Source organism: Leptidea sinapis, chromosome 23 (genome assembly GCF_905404315.1).
Source record: "Leptidea sinapis chromosome 23, ilLepSina1.1, whole genome shotgun sequence".
In the NCBI taxonomy this organism is placed as follows: Eukaryota; Metazoa; Arthropoda; class Insecta; order Lepidoptera; family Pieridae; genus Leptidea; species Leptidea sinapis.
Window position 1 is genome coordinate 1,176,987 of NC_066287.1, and position 23,406 is coordinate 1,200,392.

At 37.5% G+C, this 23,406-nt stretch overlaps 1 protein-coding gene across 1 annotated transcript in view; it reads right to left on the reverse strand.

The window, feature by feature from the left end:
- Positions 1-205: 205 nt before the first annotated feature.
- LOC126971341 (serine/threonine-protein kinase 10-like) overlaps positions 206-23,406 on the reverse strand; it is a 34,252-nt gene continuing 11,051 nt past the window's right edge. Inside the window, exons 7-12 of the mRNA XM_050817591.1 lie at positions 21,064-21,234; positions 19,040-19,185; positions 13,237-13,443; positions 10,461-10,582; positions 9,007-9,110; positions 206-6,493 (exon numbers count right to left, since the gene is read on the reverse strand). Coding sequence (XP_050673548.1) covers positions 4,977-6,493; positions 9,007-9,110; positions 10,461-10,582; positions 13,237-13,443; positions 19,040-19,185; positions 21,064-21,234 — 2,267 coding nt within the window. The 3' untranslated portion in view covers positions 206-4,976. The remainder of the gene's footprint in view (positions 6,494-9,006; positions 9,111-10,460; positions 10,583-13,236; positions 13,444-19,039; positions 19,186-21,063; positions 21,235-23,406) is intronic.

The following is a 23,406-nucleotide window of genomic DNA, read 5'->3' on the forward strand; positions in this document are numbered from 1 at the left end:
ACTTAACACCAGGTGAACGAGCGTAGTCGTTTGTCCTCCTTTTCCTTAAATAAAAATATATAAGATGTACATTCTACGTTCAATTGGTTTGTGATTTCTTCGTATTAGTGTAGAAACGGAGGACATTTTCCTTACTATCAGGTGAGTCGACATATGTCTTAAATATATTCCTAATCTATTCAAAGCTTTAAAATAAAACAAAATCTCGATGTTCTTCTTTATTAGAATAAACATGCCCGCTTAACCACAGCTAATAAAAAAAAAACGTTACAAAATTCAAAATAAACTTAACGAAAATCTAACATGGCCGTACAAAATTTATTTACAAATAAAATCAATTAATCACATTGCCATAACGTAAACAATAAAAATACATAAAAACGTTGTACTTTAAATCGTTAAAGGTACGAATACTCATTTGAAGTTGTTAAAGATTATACACAATAAATAATATTACTGAGTAATAATGTCAAAATAAGATTCCCTTTAGAAAAAAAATTGGCTGTATGGTCTTTGACCCTTGCCAATGATTGAAAACTGACAACTTTGTCAAACTCAGATAAAACCATTATGGCGGGAATAATTATAAACATTATCTAGACTTTTTTTTAAAGGTCACGCAGTGATAGATATGATAACTGTTTTATTTATTATACATTTTTCTTGAAAACGTTGAATGGAATGTGTTATCAAGCATAAAAAGCTAGAAAAACCAATAAACTAAAATACCCGTACCAATAACATGTTTAACATAAAAAATAAACAATATTCATCATAAACTTCTTACATAATACAATTATTAGAGAATAAAATTCAGTTTGAGATTACAATGCAAATCGCTGTTAGTCTTAAATTTTTAACATAGAGATTTTAAGGTAAATATTTTATAAGCTGTATAGTAATAAAAAATACCTTTTTAACGTAGAAAAGTAAAATCGGGAACGCTGGTTTTGTTTTACTAAATAGATTTTGATTAATTTTGTTGAGATATTCCAACAGCTAATTTGCATTGTAACTTAACACCGTAGACAAAATTGTGTACAACACACACAAACATTCATAAGGTACGTCAAGTAGAGAGAAAATACTTTAAATGTTTCAATAACGCGAAATACTATAAATTTAAATGTTTACATACGAAGCGAAAGTTTAATAATATTTACGCAATCAATGGGCTAACGGCCGTTCCCAATATTCAGTCTATCTGTTACTTGAGATAAAAATCGTAACTAGCATTGACTTTTCTGTCCCAATAAACTTATCGACGGTAACACACCTTATCCGTAGACGCTCAATCAATGGAACGACATATAGCTTACCAGCGATAGAAGTTTGTATGGAAATTGCAATTCACGCGTCCCAATATAAGGCGATAAGAATGACTTATCGGGTATATTGGGACAGCTTCAGATTATTGACAGCTAATTACTGACAGTAGAAGGTAGTAATTTATTTCTTATCTGTAGATAGTGTATTGGGAATGGCCGTTAGGCCGTACTTACTCCGATCGGGTATTTCAGTTGCACATTGGCATTCACCGTCGTATAACCATGTTTTGGGTTAAAAGTTTAATTAAAATTTTCACTGAGATGTTTCACATTGGACTCTTCATCTTTCGGTATTTTTAATATGATTTCACTTAAGTTACCTATAACTAAAGGTTATATCGGTATGTTAGTTTTTTAGTTTTATTAATTTAGAGCATTGGTAATAAGACCATCAGCTCAAACCAAAATACGTTAATAAATAATTTTTCAATATACTCTACGTTTATGGACAAAAAAATCTTGCTGAACTCTGACTAACTGAACTGTACCAATTTTGTTTACCTATTTCATGCAATTTCAAAAAAATCTTATCGATGAAGCAAAGGCCATTAATGATTCGGTTTCTGATCAACCCGAACGATCTAAGTCAAAATATATATTATCTGGGGGATTCGGGTAAACAATTATTCTGCTTTCATACTTCTGCCATGCCCAGCATTTGATAAATATAGAACCAACATGCTTCACACAGGCGGCGCCTTCTTTGAGACATTCTGGCCACGCATAATGTCATTATTACCGACAGAAATGAAAACTTGAACATTAACGTTGTGCATTTTAGAATATTTTGGAATGGTTAGGGAATAATTTCGCACGAATTGCTTTATTTATTAGTATAAAAGTACTATCATTCATGTTGTTAAATACAATATTCATTTATTGCGCTATCGTACACAAAATTGACATTTTATATTAATTCCATAAAAACATTAACCCTTTTAGAACTAACTTTCAGAATTATTTTAAATTAAAAAGTTTATCTCTCAGAAAAATCAACTTTCATCCATAATTTCAACAACTGTCTTACGAATTATCGATCAGGTCACGTACCTGACGCCAGTTTAATAATTAATACCCATCCCAAAGAAGAAAAGTGCTCAATGCCGCTAAAGAAATTTTCACTTAAAAAAAAAAGGAATAGCTTAAAGAAAATGATTAAAAAAACATCACCTAGTTATGATATAAAACTGCTTAATGTCTTTAAGCACACCTTTGCGCTTCCGATTTTAGACTGCGAATGATATGTCATTATATACACATATAACGACATATCATTGAGATGTCAGGATAAAAAGGCAAGCCATGTCAACTGAAACACCAATCAAAGTGAATGACGTCATGGCTCAGTAGATATCCACGTGTCGCTTGAAGCTTTCATACAGCTTACTTCATTGCCGAAATATTCTTCTTCGAAATTATAGAAGAGGAAATGTGTCTCTTATTCAGAACAGAACCTTAAAAATTTCAAATTGCTTTTACCAAGCAGCATTCGAAGCTATCCAAAATTTTCCTCACCATAAAAAGCGCAAATATTATCAACAATTTTCAACCACAGATTGCAAAACAAACTAGGATAAACAGTTTATATATCGTAGAGCGAAAATGAGCACATCATCTATTATATACTTTTTCTGGCGGTCGTTTTTGACTATGCCTTCACGATATTCTATTTCGATCTTTAATCCAAGTTTTAAAATCTAATAAACATCCTTAACCTCATACTATTGTGGTAACAATTTCTATTTCGACTCAACTTACAACTTTTTAATATCTAGAGATAAAAATATTTCCGCTATTTAGAAAATGAGTTTAGTTTGGCACTTGACTTACCGCCTAGAAACGAGAATCGAGTTAGCGTGTTTCCTAAGCGCGAGTTGAATGCAGGTGGGGCCTGAAGTAAATAGCGGAGCATCTCCCCGCTGTCCGCATTCCTCACCTCGTCTGCTTGCGGTGTAGTTATGTGCCGTTGCTGACACTTATCGTACCCTTACCGTTTTATTTTTTTTTATGATAATAAGGGACGAGACGAGCAGGACGTTCAGCTGATGGTTATTGATCCACCCTGCCCATTACAATGCAGTGCAGTTATCTCGTTAGTACTGAAGTTGCGATCCCGTATTGATTGATTTAAATAATGACTGATCCGGGACCATGAGGTTCCGTTCCAAAAACGAGATTTTATTCATCGACTAGCACGAGAAATAGCGAAAATGTTTTAGACATGTATATTGAAGAAAGGCAGAACAAACATTTGAGATAAAATTATTAGGTTAACTTGAAAAGCATTGTTTAAATTTATCGACACACTCATTATTATGGTCACAGCACTAACGCATTCTTACAGTCTGCATTCAACTCGCGCGTAATCCATAGAAGTCTGAGAATGATTAAACTGTCAATTATTAATATTAATTGTCTCTTTTATTCACACTATGTCTGTTGTACGTTTCTTGAACGAGAAAATGATGCTTGTATACTCGCCGGCGTTATGACAAATGCCTTTAGCTACAAATATAGGCGATTTACTTTTACAAAGTATTTGAATATTACATCAATAACTTTGAACACTTACATATATTTCGAATCATACTGATGGTTTAATACTGTGAAAAATATATAACTTGGTTTGTTTTGTTTATTTAGAGCATTGGTAACAAGACCATCAGCTCAAACCAAAATACAATGAAAGAAGATTATTTAAAACATTTTTCAATATTCTCGATTACGAGAAAACCCCCCGTTAGGTTTAAGGGAAAAAATTCATTTAGGCTAGACCTCCTTTTTAACATATTATATATTTAACTTGGAAATCTATTTATTTTTACCTATCAGCCATTTTTTTTTAATTTATTTAATTTATTTAATGGATGCAAGTCTCTAGACAAAATGAATATGTTTTTTTTGTACTATCGCCTATAAATGTAGCTAAATTAAAACAGTAATCTATTCACAAATTAAAAAACCTTACACACCTGATTATTAAATATATCTATCTATCTATTCGTGTTTTAGCTGTTAACTACAAACTCTAAATGCAAAGTAATCACACTAATATCTAATGCGACTTAAAACTAACGCGCGAAAATATACATAACATAGACGAAGAAACGCTTTAGCAACAACAGCTGTATGGCTGAATTCATTCAGGTGGTTGCCATTAAAAAAAATACACAGATATTTTTGATCAATAAATAATTAAAACAATAACACATCATATATTCAGACAACATAAAATAATATAGGAATTATCGTTTCATAGATCTTACGTATGTCATTCTTAAAAATTAACGGAAATTTACAAGAATACCAAAAATATGGTGCAAAAGATATTATACAAAATAAATTATACTTATACATAAGTTAACTTTAAATAAGTGTTTTTAAAATCATGCGAGGGTTGGTAGGTAGGTACGACTAAAAAAATATCTGTCTTTGATTTAATACTGAAGCAAACATTACAAAATATTTTGCTTAAAGAATAAAGTGTTGTTATTAATCAGTTCTGATTTGATATCAGCAAGCATTTAAAATCATTCATATTAGAACAGAAGTAATGGACTTATCAGGTTATTTTTTCAATTTTGTTGTCATATTTAATTTTTGTGAACTATCAGATCTTTTTTCTTTAAATCTACTTCGATTCTTACCTTAAAGACTGTTGCCAAACATCATTCTATCGTCGTAAAGACTCAATCTATTACATTCGCTAGCTCTGCCTTTTTGCAAAGCCCTATCCCTTCTTGCTCTGCGAACAGCCACGGGCAAATCCCCCGGCGTTTTGACCCTTCCAGCCGGATTCTGCAAACTAATATCACTCGAAGACGAAAATATATCACTAACTTGCTCCAAGGAATGCTGCCGTTTTATCGTCAAATTCTTCAAGCGTGGCTTCGGCGATCTTGAACTATCGCCGTTTTCGTTGGTTTCGTTTGCTACGATTTTCAACTCCGCCGAATCTATTTCGCCATTAATCGTCGCAATGTAAACTGGATTATCACCGCTATAGCCGTTTACTAAGTTCTCTTTATCGTGCGGATCGGAGAACTCATTATCGAAGTTGGTATATTTATTTTGGAATCTATTGAACCGATCCGTTGTTTGACTAGATTCTTTCAGTACCTCGTTTTGTTTCTCATCTTTAGATATTGTATGCATTGTTATTTTCGCGCCACCATTTTCAGATAGTAACATCAAATGTTCGTCTTCACTGCTAGAGCAATCCGAATTGACGTCGAACGGGCTGTCAATGTTATAGTTGACGGTTTGGTTCGGCAGGTACTGCAGTTCCAGGTTGATACTAGCTCGGGATGAACCAGCGCTATTGGTTAAAATTCTGTTGTCGCAGCTCAAACGCTTTTTAAGCGTTGAGTCTTCAGACTCTGATTGGCCAGCTTTAATACTTTGCGACGACAATGAAGTACGGATGGATTTCTTGTTTAAACTATCGGAGCTATTCGTTTTATTTTGATTCAAGTCGATGACTTTCGGAACGATGACGGCGAAAACCTGATTCCTTTCATCTGAGGGTAATTCTCTAAATGCGGTATTCATTTCTGATTCTATAAGCATGTTGGGCGATAGCGTTCTGTTCGGAGGCGACATTGTACTAGTCGTTTCGTAATATGGTCGTTCTTGTATATTCAAATTGGAAGGCCTATCGAAAGACACTGCCTTCTCGATGACCGATGTTCTAATTCTGCCATTGTTTGTCACATCATTGACCAATTTAACTTCAGTCTCTTTCGTCCTGTTAAGCCTTCTTTCCAGAAACTTCCGTAGTCCCCATTTATCTTTTTGCTCATGATTCAAGTTGGTTTGTTTTGGGGCCCTTTCGCAATCGCTTACGTCGTTCTGGACGTAATCCAGAGGACGTTGATACGATCGTATTTCGTTCATTCTGTCCGAATTTTCTTGGTTTTGGAAGCGATGGCTTGTCACCCTAGCGACGGATAGGCATTCCAATTGAGGTTTTGGTTCAGGTACAACGGCGATATCTTTGAGACTCTTGTGTATTAGTTCCACTGTATGTGTGTGCGTGTTCGTATTGCGTTCAATGCAGGCGTTTCTGCCCATGTGTGGGTGTGTATACAGAAGCGGTGCTGTGACGTCACCGTTCTGTGCGAGACAGTTCGAGTTTTTGTCTATATCATGAGTGGTGTTTGTATCTGAAAAGGAATACATCACCCATTTTAATATAATATACGAGTAGATACTTAATTCATCGAGTGTTTTAGAAAATGCACAATTTAATTTTTAACCCGCACTTAACGTTATGACATTTTCTAACTTCAAACTTCTAACCCTGCCGAAAAAAAAAACAAAAAATATCTATTGATTGCATGGTAGTTAAATACTAGTTGTTACATTACATATTATATATTTACACGGCTGTTTTCAATATCATATCTCTAGTTTAAGATTGTTTAACAGAAATAGATAGAAAATGAAATATATTTATTTACTATAGGGAGTGACAATAACATAAAATATTGCAACAACACTTTGTAAACGTCATGAAGCTACATCAGTTTGTAAAGGGGCTTCAACACGGGGAGAAGAACTGACGAGAAACTCTCCGCCCATTTTTTTTAAATTTTATAACAATTTACCCTACTTATTCTTAATATATATATAAATTACGTGACACGTTGTTTGTCCACGACGGACATTAAACTAATGAACGGATTTAAATGGGAATTACTTCATGGAGTGCAGTTAGGTCCAACTTGACAGATAGGATAGTTTTTATTTCGATTTGGGACCCATAATTATTTTTATTTTCAATATTTGTTTTGTATGGAAATATTTTCTATGAGAGAATTTAGTGACGCACGGTTTGACAGTTCCGCTGTGAAACAATTTCATTATTACAACAGCATTATATACGAAATATTTCTTGATGTTTTGAAATATTATTGGCAAATTCCTATAAACAGTATTTTTTTTATTATCTACAAAACAACGTCTGTCATGTCAGCTAGTAATATTATAACATTTTAAGCCTGCACAGAACCAGACAAGAACCATTAATCATTATCCACTATATAATCTACTATACTATATAAAGTAAGCCTTCATTGTCAAAGAAGCTTTTATTTATTTCTTGAATTTTTGCTTAGTGAGTCCTAATATACTGTCTGTTATTTTACTGTTAATTGAATACAAAGACCTATGAAGGAGTTTTAACTTTAGCTAACTTTTTACTAGTTTTACCAGTGGGAAGCTCCTTTACACAGGATGCCGTCTAGATTACGGGTACCACAGCGGCACCTGTTTCTACCGTGAAGCAGTAATGTGTAAGCATTACTGTGTTTCGGTCTGAAGGTCGCCGTAGCTAGTGAAATTACTGGGCAAATGAGACTTAATATTTTATGTCTCAAGCTAACGAGCGCAGTTGTAGTGCCGCTCAGAATTTTTGGGGTTTTTCAAGAATCCTGAGCGGCACTGCATTGTAATGAGCAGGACGCATCTATTACCATCAGCTGACTGTCCTGCTCGTCTCGTCCCTTATTTTCATAAAAAAACCTTATTAAACGGCACGTACAGTGAAAAATCTAGATATTTCATCAGTCAATCTTAATTTCCAAGTATATAAAGTATAGAAAACGCTTAAATCTTTCGTATTCATACAAATACCAAGCTCAAACATACCATTACGTCACTCACTAGATGGAATGAAAAAAATATCACCAAACGTTCTATAGATCGGCGTTTGAAATATCGGAGGAAAAAAATGGATTTTTATATATAACAATAAGGGAAGAGACGAGCAGGATGTTCAGCTGATGGTAATTGAATCACCCTGCCCATAACAATTCAGTGCGGATCAGTATTCTTGAAAACCTTGAGACATTAGATGTTAAGTTTCATTTGCCCCGTAATTTCGCTAGATACAGTGCCCTTCAGACTGAAACGCAGTTATGCTTACACATTACTGCTTCACGGCAGAAAAAGTCGCCGTTGTGGTACCCATAATCTAGCCGGCATCCTGTGTAAAGAATGCCGGCTACTACTCTCCTACGGCCCTCCCACTGCTAAAATATTGAATTAATCTTGGATCGCCAATTTAGCATTGTAATTGGACACATAAATAGCCGTGAGCCGAATAGTAGGCATAGCAATTGTGTTTTTATTTGTTCCTGGTATTACGACCAAATATGTACACATTATAGATTAAACCTGTGCCGTATTTAGTATGATCGAACCCATGGATATGTATAGACCACCTGACGACTTTCTGTAGCTTTGTGAATTGAACCTTAACTTAAGGTGGTAAGATATAATTTAAATTAATAGATGTTTATTATGTTGATGTGTACACTTTTAATTGCAACTTTTGTATCTAAGATTTTTATATATCAAAGTGGTATTTATATTGTGAAGATCACTTTTCTGGTATAAACCAGAGGATATTTACATTGACCTTTTTGACTTACTCCTGTATGGCATTAACTATTTGACGTTTGAGTGTTTTTGTTGCAACACTTAACATATTTTGTTACTGAAATTAAGGGTGTCAATGAGTTTCTAGCCACTTTTTCTCATTATAGCTATTGCGAAATGGTGGTAAATGTAAAAAAGAAAAGCAACCTTTGGACATACATAAGTGTCATTTCCGTGACCTACATGAATAAAGTGATTTTGCTTTGATTTGGATGAAGGTAGTTCCCGTACTTACCTGGCTGATTCGGGTGCAGATTGTTGTCGTGTATCACTGGACCCTGCACGAGCAGCATCAATTTCAGCTCAGCCATTCTCTCCTCCACGCACACCGCAGTCAGTCTAGAAATATACATTTATTGTTTCGTTATTAAAGGAATTACCAGAAAAATAATATAGAGGATAGAATATAATTTTGTAAAAGTTATCGGAGGTAGATTTAATTGTAATATTGTTTAATTAAATAAAATGATTAAAAATTAAAATATGTCCGTTAATTTCATTTTAAAATTGGAAAATAAAAGTGTTTCTACAAAGACAAATTGGAGCTTGATAAAGTAGTAAATTCACATTGAAAAGAAATTATAAAAATAATTTATTTGAGGAAGCAAAAATTTATAATTATTAGAAAAAAACAAAAAAAAAAATTAAAATAAAATAATCAATGGGTGTTAAGTATTTTTATTGAAAAAAAAAATATAATTTTATAATGAATAACTATTGTGAAACGTAGATTTAATTTATCTGATCTTATGTTTATTAAAAATTAATTAACACTGAGCCAACTCGAACGGTTGGCTCAGTGGAAGAGCGCTCGCACGGAACGCGAGAGGTCGCGGGTGCGAGTCCCGCATCGTTCATAAATTTTGTTGTCAAATTTAATTTGTGTAATTAATCCCAGAAGTAAGAGTTATCACTTTAAAAAAAATAACAAATTGGGTAGATTTGAAAGGGCGACATCTCAATTTCCTAATATGCAAATATGGGGGTTGAGCAAGTTATCAACAGCTGTAAAGCAGATCCTGCAGACGAAGCCACAGCCTGAGAGTTGACAGCCTGACAGATTTATCAACGATGCGCCACTCGAACGGTTGGCTCAGTGGAAGAGCGCTCGCGCGGAACGCGAGAGATCGCGGGTTTGAGTCTCGCAACGTTCATATTGTTTTCAAATTTAATTTGTGTAAAAATAAATAATATAAATTATAAACTCGAATTTATCATCCCAAAAAAATGTTTGTGAAATGACGACAGATGAGCGTACATTCGGTTCATGTGATGGTATCTCAACAAGCTCCGAATTAAAACTCACCTGTCCATTACATGCAGACAACGTATTCTTTCATATTTTGGCCACACAACGCGCAGAGGCGATGAAAATTTGGAAAAACTAATAGTGGCTGTTGATATGTGGTCCCAGTGTCTTTCTTATTTCTTGTAGTATTATTTTTACAAAGTTTCACTACACAGCATTTAGCATTTTAGTTTCAATTAATACCAAAGTTTAACGGAACATTTGTTCGAGACTGGCTCGAGTACGCCCACTTGGGCGTAGTATTAGTTGCCTCACTTTACGACTACGCCTGCGGTGTCTAGTTGGAGCGCAGCGCAGACCAATAATTATTCTAAGTTTTTATTATTATTTTATTTGTCATAGTTGTCATTATGAAGTTATGGTAGATACTGTTCTGTTACCTGGCTTCCGCATCGTGGTCCCAACATTCCTCGCAGGTGTCGGTGGCTATCTTGAGCGCGCGGGCTTCGGGCACCGGACCCTTCGGTAGCGGGGGTCGCATTTTACTACGGCATACCAGCGCCTGCAACCATTAATTATATATTAAACTAGCAGCGAAACCCGGCGTTGCTCGGATTAAATTACATCGGATGTTTAAATTTTAGAATTTTCTACACCGTTTCGCATCAATATCATCAATTGTACACATTTTGGAACTTTCTAGATCATTCCAGAAAGTCTTAGAACTTTCTAGATTGTTTACATCAGTTTCACACATTCTGGAACTTTCTAGATCATTCCCGAGATTTCAGAATTTTACAGAAGTCTACATTACTTAGAGAAGGACAGATGTATATAATTTTACATTTTTGTCACCCACAACCAAACACCCACCCATCCCGACCAAACTTCCTTCCACACCAGGGGACCGAGAGGTATTTGCCGTCCCAACGGGAATTTGATTAAAGTTGCGGATGATAGACAAAACCTTGGACATACGTACGAACACTAGCATTTTATATAATATATATGTAAGCTTTGTACACTGTATGTTGTGTACATAGCCTAATATACGAGTATGTGTACGCCACCTAACAAGTATGACGTTACACATGAAGAATGACATTGACAGGAGCACACCGGAGAGAGAGAATTTAAGCCTGCATGTGGAGGGATATATTAATCTAATCGTATAAAAGTAATGAAGAGAGATAATTTTCACAAAATAACTAGTGTAACTTAAGTAAAGTAATTCAGTGTCGATCTACTAAAATATTGGAAGTAAAAAACCTTTAATTGTCGATTTTTCTATTTTTAGGTTAGTAGATTCACAATGTGTAAATATTTTTGAGTGTTTTAATTGTATAGTAACAATAAATATTTCTATTTTTAGATAAATCAAGTTGTGCGTTATTTACTCCAGCATCATGTAACATATTACAAATCGACAATCGTCAGAGTTTGATTGGATATTTGTAGATCATGACAAAATTACAATTTGAAGTTGAGCTGGCGGCAGATGAAGACCCGAAGAATAACATATTGATTATAAAATCAGTAACAAAAGAGGATGGAATAACATATCTTATACCAACATGTTGGCAAGCAGCGAAACATCACCCTCAATTGATAAAGTTACCAGAATTTTTGAAAATAAAAAAAACGTAACAGAGAAGAGGTCATAATGGAAAGGTGTGGATGTCCATGCCAAGTGATGTTTTAGCACTATACATGGATGATGCTGAAAATATGGTATTTAATGATTATTTATTACAAGAAATGACTCAAGTCATGAGCCAATCTATTACAGATGGAAAATTATTGGAAATTTTAGAGAAATTAAGTGATAAATCCAATGTCAAGAATGAAAATCAAAACAAGTTAAGCAAATTAAATGAAAAATTTGTTTTAAAGAAGTTTGATAACAAAATCACTAATGCCAAACAATGGTTGCAAAATTTTAAAAGTGAATGTACAAGATTTGATTTAAATGATGATACAGAGAAAATTAGTGCTTTGAGATTATTTTTGAATGACTCAGAAAGTGACTGGTATGAGTCTATGTTAATTAAACACAGATTAAACTCAATGTGGCAAATATGGCAATCAAGTTTCCTAAACACATTTGCAGATAAAAGTTGGCCCTCTGTAATGTATGCATTGAATTTCAAACATTTAAATGACTCTCTTCTGGAATATGCATTGAAAAAGCAGAGATTGTTACTCGAGTATAATAGTAATATAGATACCAGAACTCTCACTGATTTAATTGTCACAGGATTGCCAACTTATATTACAAGTAAACTAGATAGACAAGAGGTGACCGACCCAACTCTTCTGTTTAGTGCCCTACGGATGCATGAAAATCAGAATAAATATGTACAAAAACATTTTACTCAAAAGAAAAGCACTACTAAAACAGAAGCAGAATATAAAAAAAGAACACCTTGTCAAAAATGTTACAAGATGGGAAAGAAAAACAGATTTCACTCTGAAGATTTGTGCTGGTTCAAAGAAGACAAGAAGAGTAACGACAGTGTAAAACATTGCAAAAATTTGATGTTGGAGATTGATGAATTTCAGGATACAAAAAACTAAATATTCCCCCACTAATAGACGTTGAGTTTACATTGGATGACACATTGAATTGCACAGGTATTTTTGACCCTGGCTAAAATATAAACTTAATAAATTCCAAATTAATAAAAGTAACAAATTCAAAGAAAAATTACATTGAAAGTAAATTCTATACAATTGGTGATGGGGGGAAAACAACAGGTTTAATAAGATTAAAGGGAAAAATACTGAATATTGAAAATGAAATAAATGCATTTTTTTGCAAGGATAGAAACTTCACTCATGACTTACTTTTGGGACTGGATACAATAAAGCGGTTTGGATTGACCCATGATGGGAATTTAAACATCCAACTACAGAAAGATGCCAACTCAAGTGAGAATAAATGTGTCAGCCCCACTGAAAGAAATCAAGAAATTGAAACCAGAAAGTTTAATTATGAAATAAACTTCAACGAGGGCATAGATATGAATAATTTTGATACTGATACTACTTACTTGGAACATGACCAAAGAATGAAAATAAGTGCATTATTAAATGATTATAAACATATATTTGCCGCTACAGCGCCACAGCGTCTCCCACAGCACCAGCCCGAGCGCGTACACGTCTACGGCGCATAATGACATATACTATTGACGGTTACTCGTTCACCCTGACCTGCATGTTGGTGAGTGTGGGCGAGTGCTCGTGGTAGGGCTGCTCGTACTCCGGAGTCCGCCGGTGCGCGCCGCTACAGCGCCACAGCGTCTCCCACAGCACCAGCCCGAGCGCGTACACGTCTACGGCGCATAATGCAGCGCGTGCGCCGCTTAGGTCCAACGCTCCTTCGAGGGCCTCTGGTGATAGGTAGCGTAAAGTCCCCGCCTGGGAACAATTGACATGTAAACATAAACGGCTAGCTATCTTCAAAATGACCATATTGGTTGAACGTCGTGAACTTGATCTTCTGTTTGGTTATAAACTACTCAACGGGCGGAGGAGAGGCATTGTTCTGACATCACGCACACCAAGACGTGTAACAATGTCTCTCATCTATTTTGCTCCTCTATCCCAAGGAGCAATCTGGCAAATGATCATGGGTGGAGTACAAGTTGCAAAGATACTCATGGCAAGTCTACTTAGTTCCCTTCCCGTGGTTACCGCCTGTTATTGATCTGGTTCCCTATCAAAACAGATATAACAAAAACTGAGTAGACGCACTTGACCCTTCTCTCCACAACAATCTCTCCCGTCTCCAATCATTCTTCCCATCCCTCCTCTCGGCCGATCTCAAGGCCAGCGGCTCCCCCAGTTTTTGTAGGTTGGGGCTGGGAGACTATCAACGACCTACCTGCGTTTTTGGCCTACGCAGTCGATCGCCGTAAGCTGGGACGAAGGAATCCTGGAGGATTGAGCTGTCGATGAGCAACACGCCCTCTTTGGTCTGGACTTCCATGCGAAATGGTAGCCCCCCGCCTAGCCAGCGTGGGGAAACGGTCTTCGGTAGCCTGCCTTCTGCAGATACCTGGCGAGGGGCGGCGGGACTGGTGGCGGTCATACTGAGGGGGTAAGGATTGCGTGGACAAACTGGGGGTGTTTTGGGAACCTATGCTCCCAGCCACGCTCTTCCAAGCTCCTGATGTCGCACCTAAACCTAACTCGCTGTACCGACATCCTATGTGGTAGTCTTAGTGTACCGAATGGGCACTCCCTGTTGCGGGCTCCGGGGAGGGTGGGAAACCACAAAGGATGAAACTTTTAAAACTTTAACATGGATAATTTAAAGGTCTCAAATACAAAAAACACACCCGAGGGGCAACCCGAGGGAAAGCCTGAAGGGAAAGCCGCACTGGCCATCCCTTCAACATCTAAAGCAACAGCTGCTACTTCCGCTATGGAGGTGGCGCAAACAGGGTCTATGGAACCCTCCCAAACATACAACACAAGTAACTTCGAGCTCAAATGGGCCCAGGTGAACGCGCCAAAAAACAGGGCTGCTAAAACCACTCCCAAAGTGGCTCAACGGCCTAGTGGCTTGGCGAGTGAACCCGGGCTCTCGTGGAAACACAAAAAGTTACTGAAAAAGAAGGAGAAGAGGCGAGCAAAACGTGAGTCCCAAACTCAATCACTCACCTCTCCCCCCAAAACACAAACCGACAGACGGACCGAAACACCAGGACCGTCCACAACAAAAGCAATTTTCCGTAAGACTGTGCTGGAAACCAAGGCGACTGGCCAGTCCGAGAAGGAAAGTGGACAAGACAAAGGCAAAACAAAGAGGGCTAGGCTCGACGAGACCCTGTCTCCTCGAGGCGAGCCCAAGAAGCCTAGACTGACTCCAGCCCAAGACACGAGATCGACGACTTATGCCGAGGCAGCATCTGCAGACAAACCCAAGGCTGAGCTCGTCATCACATCGGCAACGGGCTATATTACTAAAGAGACGGCTGTCATAGTTGAAAAATCAGCGTTCATCGCGACAGCCAGAAGACAAATAATGACCCTTGAGGATCTTCATGCGGAGGCCGACCTACTATGACGGCTCGCTTCGCATCTACTGTGAAAATCAGGAGGCGGTGGAGTGGACCGTCGGGGTGTGTTCGGAGCTGGATCTGCCAGGGGTGGGCAAACTCACGGTCACAGATGCAAAAGATGTACCAAAGATGGTACGCTGCGGCATCCGTCTACCACACGAACACGATGGGGACCAAGTGCTCATTGGTATGTGCCTTAGACTGGGCAACCCATGGGCACAAGTGGAGCGATGGCGTGTCCACACCATTATACCACAGGATAAGGCGATATTTGTGGTGGTGAGTATCCCCAACGATATCGTGCAAACTGTACTGGAGAGGAAGCGCCGCCTCGGCTATCGGCTGGGTTCGGTGTACCTAAAATTCCAGGATGCCAAGGGGAGGTTCGTGGATACCCCTATGGATTCTCCGAACGAGTCAAGGGGGATGCGGGTCGCGGCAGCTGCCGCAAAACCTGTAGTCCCACCGTCCCCAAACAAGGAGACCTCACAGGCTGGGTCGAGTCGAGCCGTCGAAGCATCAAGCGACGACGAGCTCCTTGACCTGACCAAACTTGGTCTGGGGGAAGAAGAGGATCCCTTTCCCCCAATAAGCAAATACTGATTCTACAATGCAACCTCCATCATAGCATTACTGCTACGAAAATTTATTGAATTAGGCGTTACTTTGCGGAAATCCATAATTATACAAATTATTTAAGTTTTCTTTAGTGTTAATTCCGCCAATATTTGTCTTTAAAACAATTCGACACGTGTTTCGCCTCTACACGAGGCATCCTCAGGACGTGTTGTCTCACCAAAATCTTACACGAGACTGAATCAAATGAGCCGGAAGCCGCTCTATTATACCCTCGTCCCATGAAATGACGCGCTGTGATTGGTCGGCTGTTGTGACGTATTACCCCCGGAAGAGACACGTAACAAATGTGATGGGACTAAATTTGTTTGTTCATTCAACAATGTAAACATATTGTTATTTTTGTGTTTTATTATTTCTAATTGCTCTAACACATTTAAGCGAAATCCTTTTTCACATGTATGTAAAATATTAAAATTATTATTGTTTCCGAGTGAGTGTGTATCAATTAAATGTTTCGCGAAGTGTGATTTTTCGGGATGATTATTCGTATATGTTCCTTTAATCTAATTTCGAAATTTCGACCTGTTTGACATATATATACCCCGTTACAAGTGTCACAACTTAGTTTATAAACGCCGGATTTTTCGGAATTTCTGTTCCAGAGATCTGTGTGCCATAAGGCTGAATTCCAACCAAGACTTAAACAACCTCAACATCGTTATTGCATCAGCCTACATGCATGAGGCGGATGCGGTACCATGCTGAAGGACTCAACACACTCGTCAGATTCTGCGAACATAATGGATGGGAACTGATTGTGTCAACGGACTCCAATGCCCATCATCCGCTATGGGGAATGAAAGCAAGCAACAATAGAGGTAATGATCTAGTTGATTTCCTATTTACTACTAATTTAGATATATTAAACAAAAGTAATGAGCCCACATTTGTGGGTAGGCGGTGCAAAACAATAATTGACTTGACACTGGCAACCCCCAGAGCTGCTGATCTAATAGCGGGTTGGCATGTCTCATCAGAGGCGTCATGCTCTGATCACAGGTGGATTCGATACGATTTAAAAATTACCAGTAACCCCGAACAACCTACAAGGTACCCGAGGAAGACTGACAAGAGGCTCTATAGATCTCTTGTAGAACTAGAGCTGAACAGCCGCCTACCACTAGGACTAGGTAGGTAGACAGCATAGAAACAATTGATCAACAGGAAAGTAACTTAAACAGCACCTTAATAAACTGCTTCCATAAAGCCTGTCCTCTGGTAACACCGGTTACTAGGGTCATATCCAAGGGCTGGTGGGGCACAGAACTTAAAAAGCTGCGAACAAAAGTAAGAAAAGCCTTCAATAGAGCAATGAATACAGGCGCTGATGTAGACTGGGATGCCTACAAGGAGAACAAAAGTCTATATAAAAAACGCATTAGATTTTGGAAGTCTCACTCATGGAGAAAATTCTTTAAAGACATTAATTCCACTCCACAAGCAAACCGCATTACGAAGGTACTGGCCAAACAGGGTCCTTGCGTTGTCGGAAATCTGAGGAAAGCCGATGGCACAATGACCCTGAGCCAGGAGGAGACTAACACGGTACTGCTAGAAACACACTTTTCAGACTGTAAAAGAATACAAGAACCAATTTGGACGATATCTAACAGCTTGGTTACAGAAAACTGCTGGCAAACCGCGACAAGGTGAGATCGTCACCTACAACAAGGTGAAATGGGCGGTGGACAGCTTCCAGCCTTTCAAGTCAGTGGGCACAGATGGCGTCTTTCCTGCACTGCTACAGTGGGGAGGAGATAAGTTGATGTACATACTGACATATATCTATCGGGCCTGTCTGGCCTTCAAATACACTCCCCTTGCCTGGCGGGAAGTTAGGGTCATCTTCATACCCAAGCAAGGTAAGAGTAATTACACTAATCCTAAATCGTTTAGACCTATCAGTCTGTCGTCTTTTCTCCTCAAGACTTTAGAGAGAATATGCGACAGACACCTGAGAGATAATGCGTTAGGAAACACACCCATACACAGGCATCAGCATGCCTACTGCCAAGACAGAATCCGCTCTTCACCAGGTAGTAGGAAAAATTGAACATGCCTTACAAAATAAATTAGTCTGTCTAGGTTGATTCATAGATATAGAGGGAGCCTTTGACAAGACCAACTTCACCAGTATCAACATAGCACTTCGCAGACACGGAGTACAGACCCTGCTTATTGACTGGATAATTAATATGTTAAGCAATAGAATTATAAGGGTAACAGGGGAAGACACGAAAGGCGCCCTTGTAGCCCGCGGCTGTCCGCTTATTCATATATCAAGAAGCGGCAATGGTTGCGCTAAGATTAAAACATCTGAAAACACAGAGAATTGACAATGTAAGACATCTTAGGATACTTTCAGAAGCATGGTCAGCTATGCCACTTGTGGAAGCAGCTAGTGATAAAATAGAGCGGACTTTCATTTTTGACAAAAAATACAGAATAGAGCTCGAGGAAAGGAACGACAGCGTCCTTACACATTATGAGCTCGACCTCTACACAGATGGTTCGAAGACGTATTCAGGCACAGGTACGGGAGTCTTCTCGGAAGATCTAAATATCAGCATATCCGTTGGGTGACTTCTTGGAGGAGCTTGGCTGGTTGGAGTAGCCTCTACCACCCTCGCACGCAAAATAGGCTCATATGGACGTCGAGTTGCGGAAAGCGCCCGTATGAAGAAGAAGAAGAAGAAGAACTACTCAACGCCTTTATTGACTGCCCCAAATTGCTAAATATATTTAGCTTATGAGTTTCAGTAACAATTCGGAGCGGTACTCAATGCAAATCTTTCACTTGAGTTTACACCAAGGGCATGGAGGTAATGTTAAATATGTAAAGTGCAAATAAAATTTCATATTAAAAGGAAAACTGCTTTGTGTGTGTAAGTATACACTGTGATTTCGTTAGCGATTATCAAGCGAAAACCAGTTAAGTTTTACCAGAGGGAGGCTCCTTTGCACAGGATGCCAGCTAGATTATGGGTACCAAAACGGCGCCTAATTCTGCTGTGAAGCAGTAATGTGTAAGCATTATTGTGTTTTGGTATGAAGGGCGCCGTGGCTAGTGAAATTACTTGGCGAATGAGACTTTACATCTAATGTCTCAAGGTTACGAGCGCAATTGTAGTACCGCTAAGAATTTTTGAATTTTTCAAGAATCCTGAGTGGCACTGCATTGTAATGGGTAAGGCGTATCAATTACCATCAGCTGATAGTCCTGCTCGTCTCGTCCTTTATTTTCATAAAAAAAAGAATAATGTGAACCGGGCATTAAGGATTAATCTCTAAAAAAATTCATATTTTACCTCAGTTATGCGACTGGGCCCGGCCAAATGCGCCTTGGACAGCGGCTGGGCCAAACCCAGATCAGCCAGACGCGCCGTGCCATCTCCCGCCACCAAAACATTGCCGCTATTGACGTCCCGGTGAACTATACACGGCTTGTTGCCCGCTACAAATAAATTTATACAAAGTAAATTTACATTCATAAATTTGTAGATGACGCGGGATAATAAGTCTTACGTGGGGCAATGTATATGCTTTTACAACAAGATCACAGAAAATATTCAAAACAAATGAATTAAGAAATTAAAAAAAATTGTGAAAAAAAACGTTTATGTGGTGAAAGTTACTATAACATAAATGAGTTTAATAATACCACAGATTAAATATGGAGCAACCGCCTTCAGGCTATTAAATAATAAGTATTATTGTACGATATTACATTGTAGCCATATTATTTATGAAAAAAAGAAGCCCGCTGAGTATCTTGCGCCCATTCTTCTCAGATCTAAGCTTAGACAATCTAATAAAAAGTTATTATTATTATACCTACCTAAGTATTTATTATCTATATTAAGTAGGTTAAACTATGTCGTGGTCTTCAAACGCATGCATTACTAACTGCAACTAATGTAGGTTTGAAAACGAAAGAATATTGTTTTGAAATTACGATTACATACCTATTTAGAAAAAACTGAGCTATTTTTATAAGATGGCCTTAAACTAGGTAGGTAACTAGTTTTAACGTTGTCAGAAGAGGTAAGAGTCAAGCGATAGAAAGAGAGGCAAGGCTTCTAAGTGAACAATCACGTAGGTTAATAGGTTAATAGCGCGGTGCAATCTGAATTACACCTTATTGTATAGCTGCGAGAAACCTTATTACTTGATTTTGCGGAGTGAGACTTCTGTACTTGCATAATTATATATTCTTTGCTTTCAATAAGTGATATCACATCCTATTTTGAATAAAAATATTTAAATTTAAATCCCATCGCTTTAACCACTTTCTTAACGATCCGAATGACGTATTATCGATAAATTTTAGAATATTTGTTCAACTCTAGAGTTGTAGCGCCATCTACAGGATCTACATAACAGATTATATCAATAATTGCATGTTAGGTAATTGACTTGATGTGTTGCTCTAACACTTATAAATAATTTATCATTTTTAAATAATTTTCCACTGAAAGTCACTGACATATTAGCCCAGATTATTGCGAAACTGAAGTGGCAGTGGGCGGGGCACATAATTCGATGGACAGATGGCCGTTGTGGTAGTAAAGTCTCCGAAAAGCGACCACGTACTGGAAGACGCAGTGTTGGTAGACCCCCACAAAATGGACCGATTGTATGACAGGTTGTATGAGGGCAGCGCAAGACCGATCCTCATGGAGATCTATGTGGGTCGCCTTTGTCTGGCATTGAAGGTCTTACAATTCAAATGATGATGTTGAAGTCATTTCCCTGACTTCTAGGATGAAATAAACAAATCTAATTTCAGTGCCAAATTTTTTTCATGATGCGGATTCGAGTTTGTATGTCCAAGTTTTAGTCGAACGTCTTTAAGTCCCAGCACTGTTTCTGGTTTACCTGCTGCTGTATGTAATTACATTATAGTTGTTAATCCCGTCAATTGTTAAGCAACGGAGTTCCCTTTTAGATGACTTTTATTATATAAGAGGGGGGCAAAAAGCTCACGTGTTAGGAAGTGGTCATGCAACCGTTGCCGGCCTTAAAGTCCCGAAATCGTATTCCAGCCGGTAATTGATTCCACAAAGTGGTTGTGTGAGAAAATAATTTCCTCGCAAAACGCGCGGTTATAGAATGCCAGACGTCAACATGATGCGGGTGAATTTTCGCCTTTTGACGTAATATCCGGTGGTGGAATTCGGGTGTTGGAATAAATCCGAACAATTCCTCCAATACCTGCTACAATAGCAATATAAACATTTGAGGACAGTTTTATAGTGAACTTTTGTATGAAATCGTATATCTTGTTTTATAATATATATCGCGGTAGTTCGTGTAAAATTAGAATACTCACAGGGCGTGTGCAGATGTGCGATTGCAGACGCAAGGCCGTGCGCGATGGTCGCGAACTCGAGCCATGTAACTGGCGCGCGTTGCAGTCGCGACCTAAGCGTGGTCGGGCACAGCTCTACTACTAGAAGGTGGGAACGACCGTCTTCAATCAGCGATGGTCTCGTGTCGCTACCTGCCAACAGACAAATCAAATCAAAATCAAGGAAATTACACTTATGAATGTAAAAGTTTTCTTTTCTTGTACATGTACCGCCATTTCGGAAAAGGTTGAGCTTTAATGAGAAGAAGTGGCAAGAAACTCATTGTCAGTCTTTTAAATCAACATTTACAGCTTCGTCTTATTACAAATCATTTCAATTCTATATGTAAACTGATGCAACAAAAATACTGTTGTATCTTTATGTATATTTTTTGGAACAGGTGAAGAATATATTGTTCTGTGTCATGACTATCGTTCGAAAAACAGCGTATAAAATCAGCTGTCAGGAATAAGCTCTAGGTAATTTATCAAAGTATTGTGAGTCTTTGGATGCCACGAACTGAGCACGATTTCAAATCTTAGTAGCGGGAACATAAAGCGGCTATTTCATTAAAAAGTGTTGACTGAATTAACCTTCTGTAGATACTTCTCTTTATTCTGTGGTTAACACCGTAATGTGGAGGAACGTCACACTTCCAAATAGTGAGGGGGTAAGAAAAAGAATAATTTATTTAAATTGATCTTGTTACATTGTCAATTACAGTAAGTTTCAATGTTTTACAAGCTTATATGTAATGACTACATTGTGATCATCAATGAGTCGCCACTAGTCAGAGACTGTATCGTGGGATCACATAAAGTTATGTGTAACAATAAACCATTTAACTTGGCAGTCAGTCTTGGTATTTCTAAAATGGTTCAATAATTTTATCAACACCCATGCTTTAAATCCTCTATAAAATATTCTGAAACAGTTAGCTTATTGCAAACATTGAAACACCCAATGTTCTAATAACCATTACATCATCCAAAAGAGTGTTGTAATGTTGTACTGAATTTCATAACAACACTCCTATGTTTTTTTTTATCCCTTCATGCGCAAAGAGTTTCAACAGATAGCCACATTCTTATTGCTCGATGCTGCTGGTACTTGTATGAATTTCAAAAAAAGAACATTTTCGTTTACGCGCGTTCCACACTACCAGAACGTCGCGGGCCGTAAAAAAAAAGTAGGTTATTCGAATCCCCGCCATTTTTCTTCGTAATTTTTAATGTTTTGTTTACAAAAAATGAGCGATTCATTTTAAACGCTGCAAAAGAACATTATATTCAAGAGAATTTTAATTATTGCACGTTACAAAATGTAAATTACTACTAAAATAAATAATTGTTTCATTAATACTTAGTTTATTTGTATATAATCAGTTTAAATACAGTAGTTACTAGTAGGATCGGTGTTTTAATGTAAGCAGTAAGCTAACTGTTCCAGAATCTTTAAGAAGATTCATATTCTGGGTGTAGATAAAGTCTTGTATGCAACAGTTGATAATTAGGTATTAAAACACTCATGTGTCACACATTCGTGTTTTAATACCCCTTATTACACAACAGTTGCATAAATTACTATAAACACGTCCTTGTGTGGTATAAGTTTTATGCACAATATAACTGCTAAACTAAATTAATACTTATTTAAATGATTTAATACTTAAACACGCTCATTGTGCCATCTACTTTGATTGTAATTTAATCTAAAATCAAGCACACTGTTCAGTTCCAAATGCCCCCCATGCGTTTGACGTTTTGTCCCATTTATATTAATTTTGTGACGGAAAACGTCAAATGTCAAACTCAATTAAAACATTGAACAATTACGAACAACAGCAACTGTGAGAGCATTCAAAACTTATTCTAAATTATTAACAAAAACTAATATATAATTAATTATTTATAAGAATAAATGAAAGTGAAAAATAAAGCAAAAACATGTGTGGTAAACTGTATGTTTTTGTGTGTGTATGTTCAGTATATTTTTCAGGTTTTTCGTAATCTAATTGTCCTAGGTATTTACTGATTTTTATTTTCATTTCCTTTGTATTTAGATCTAATATACAGACATGTTTATTTATCTTTAAATATATAATTATTCTGTAGGTACGTGTGTTGACAGTGAACTCCTCCAAAACGGCTGGGCCGTTTTTAATGAAATTTTCTGCTTCAGGTGCATACGAGGATGGTTTAGATTCACAATTGAACTACCTCCAAAACGCTCCGACCGATTTTGATGTTTTTTTTTGTGTTTCAGTGAATTCGAGATTGGTTTAGATTCTCAATTCAGTCCATATATAATTCTCCTGCCCATGT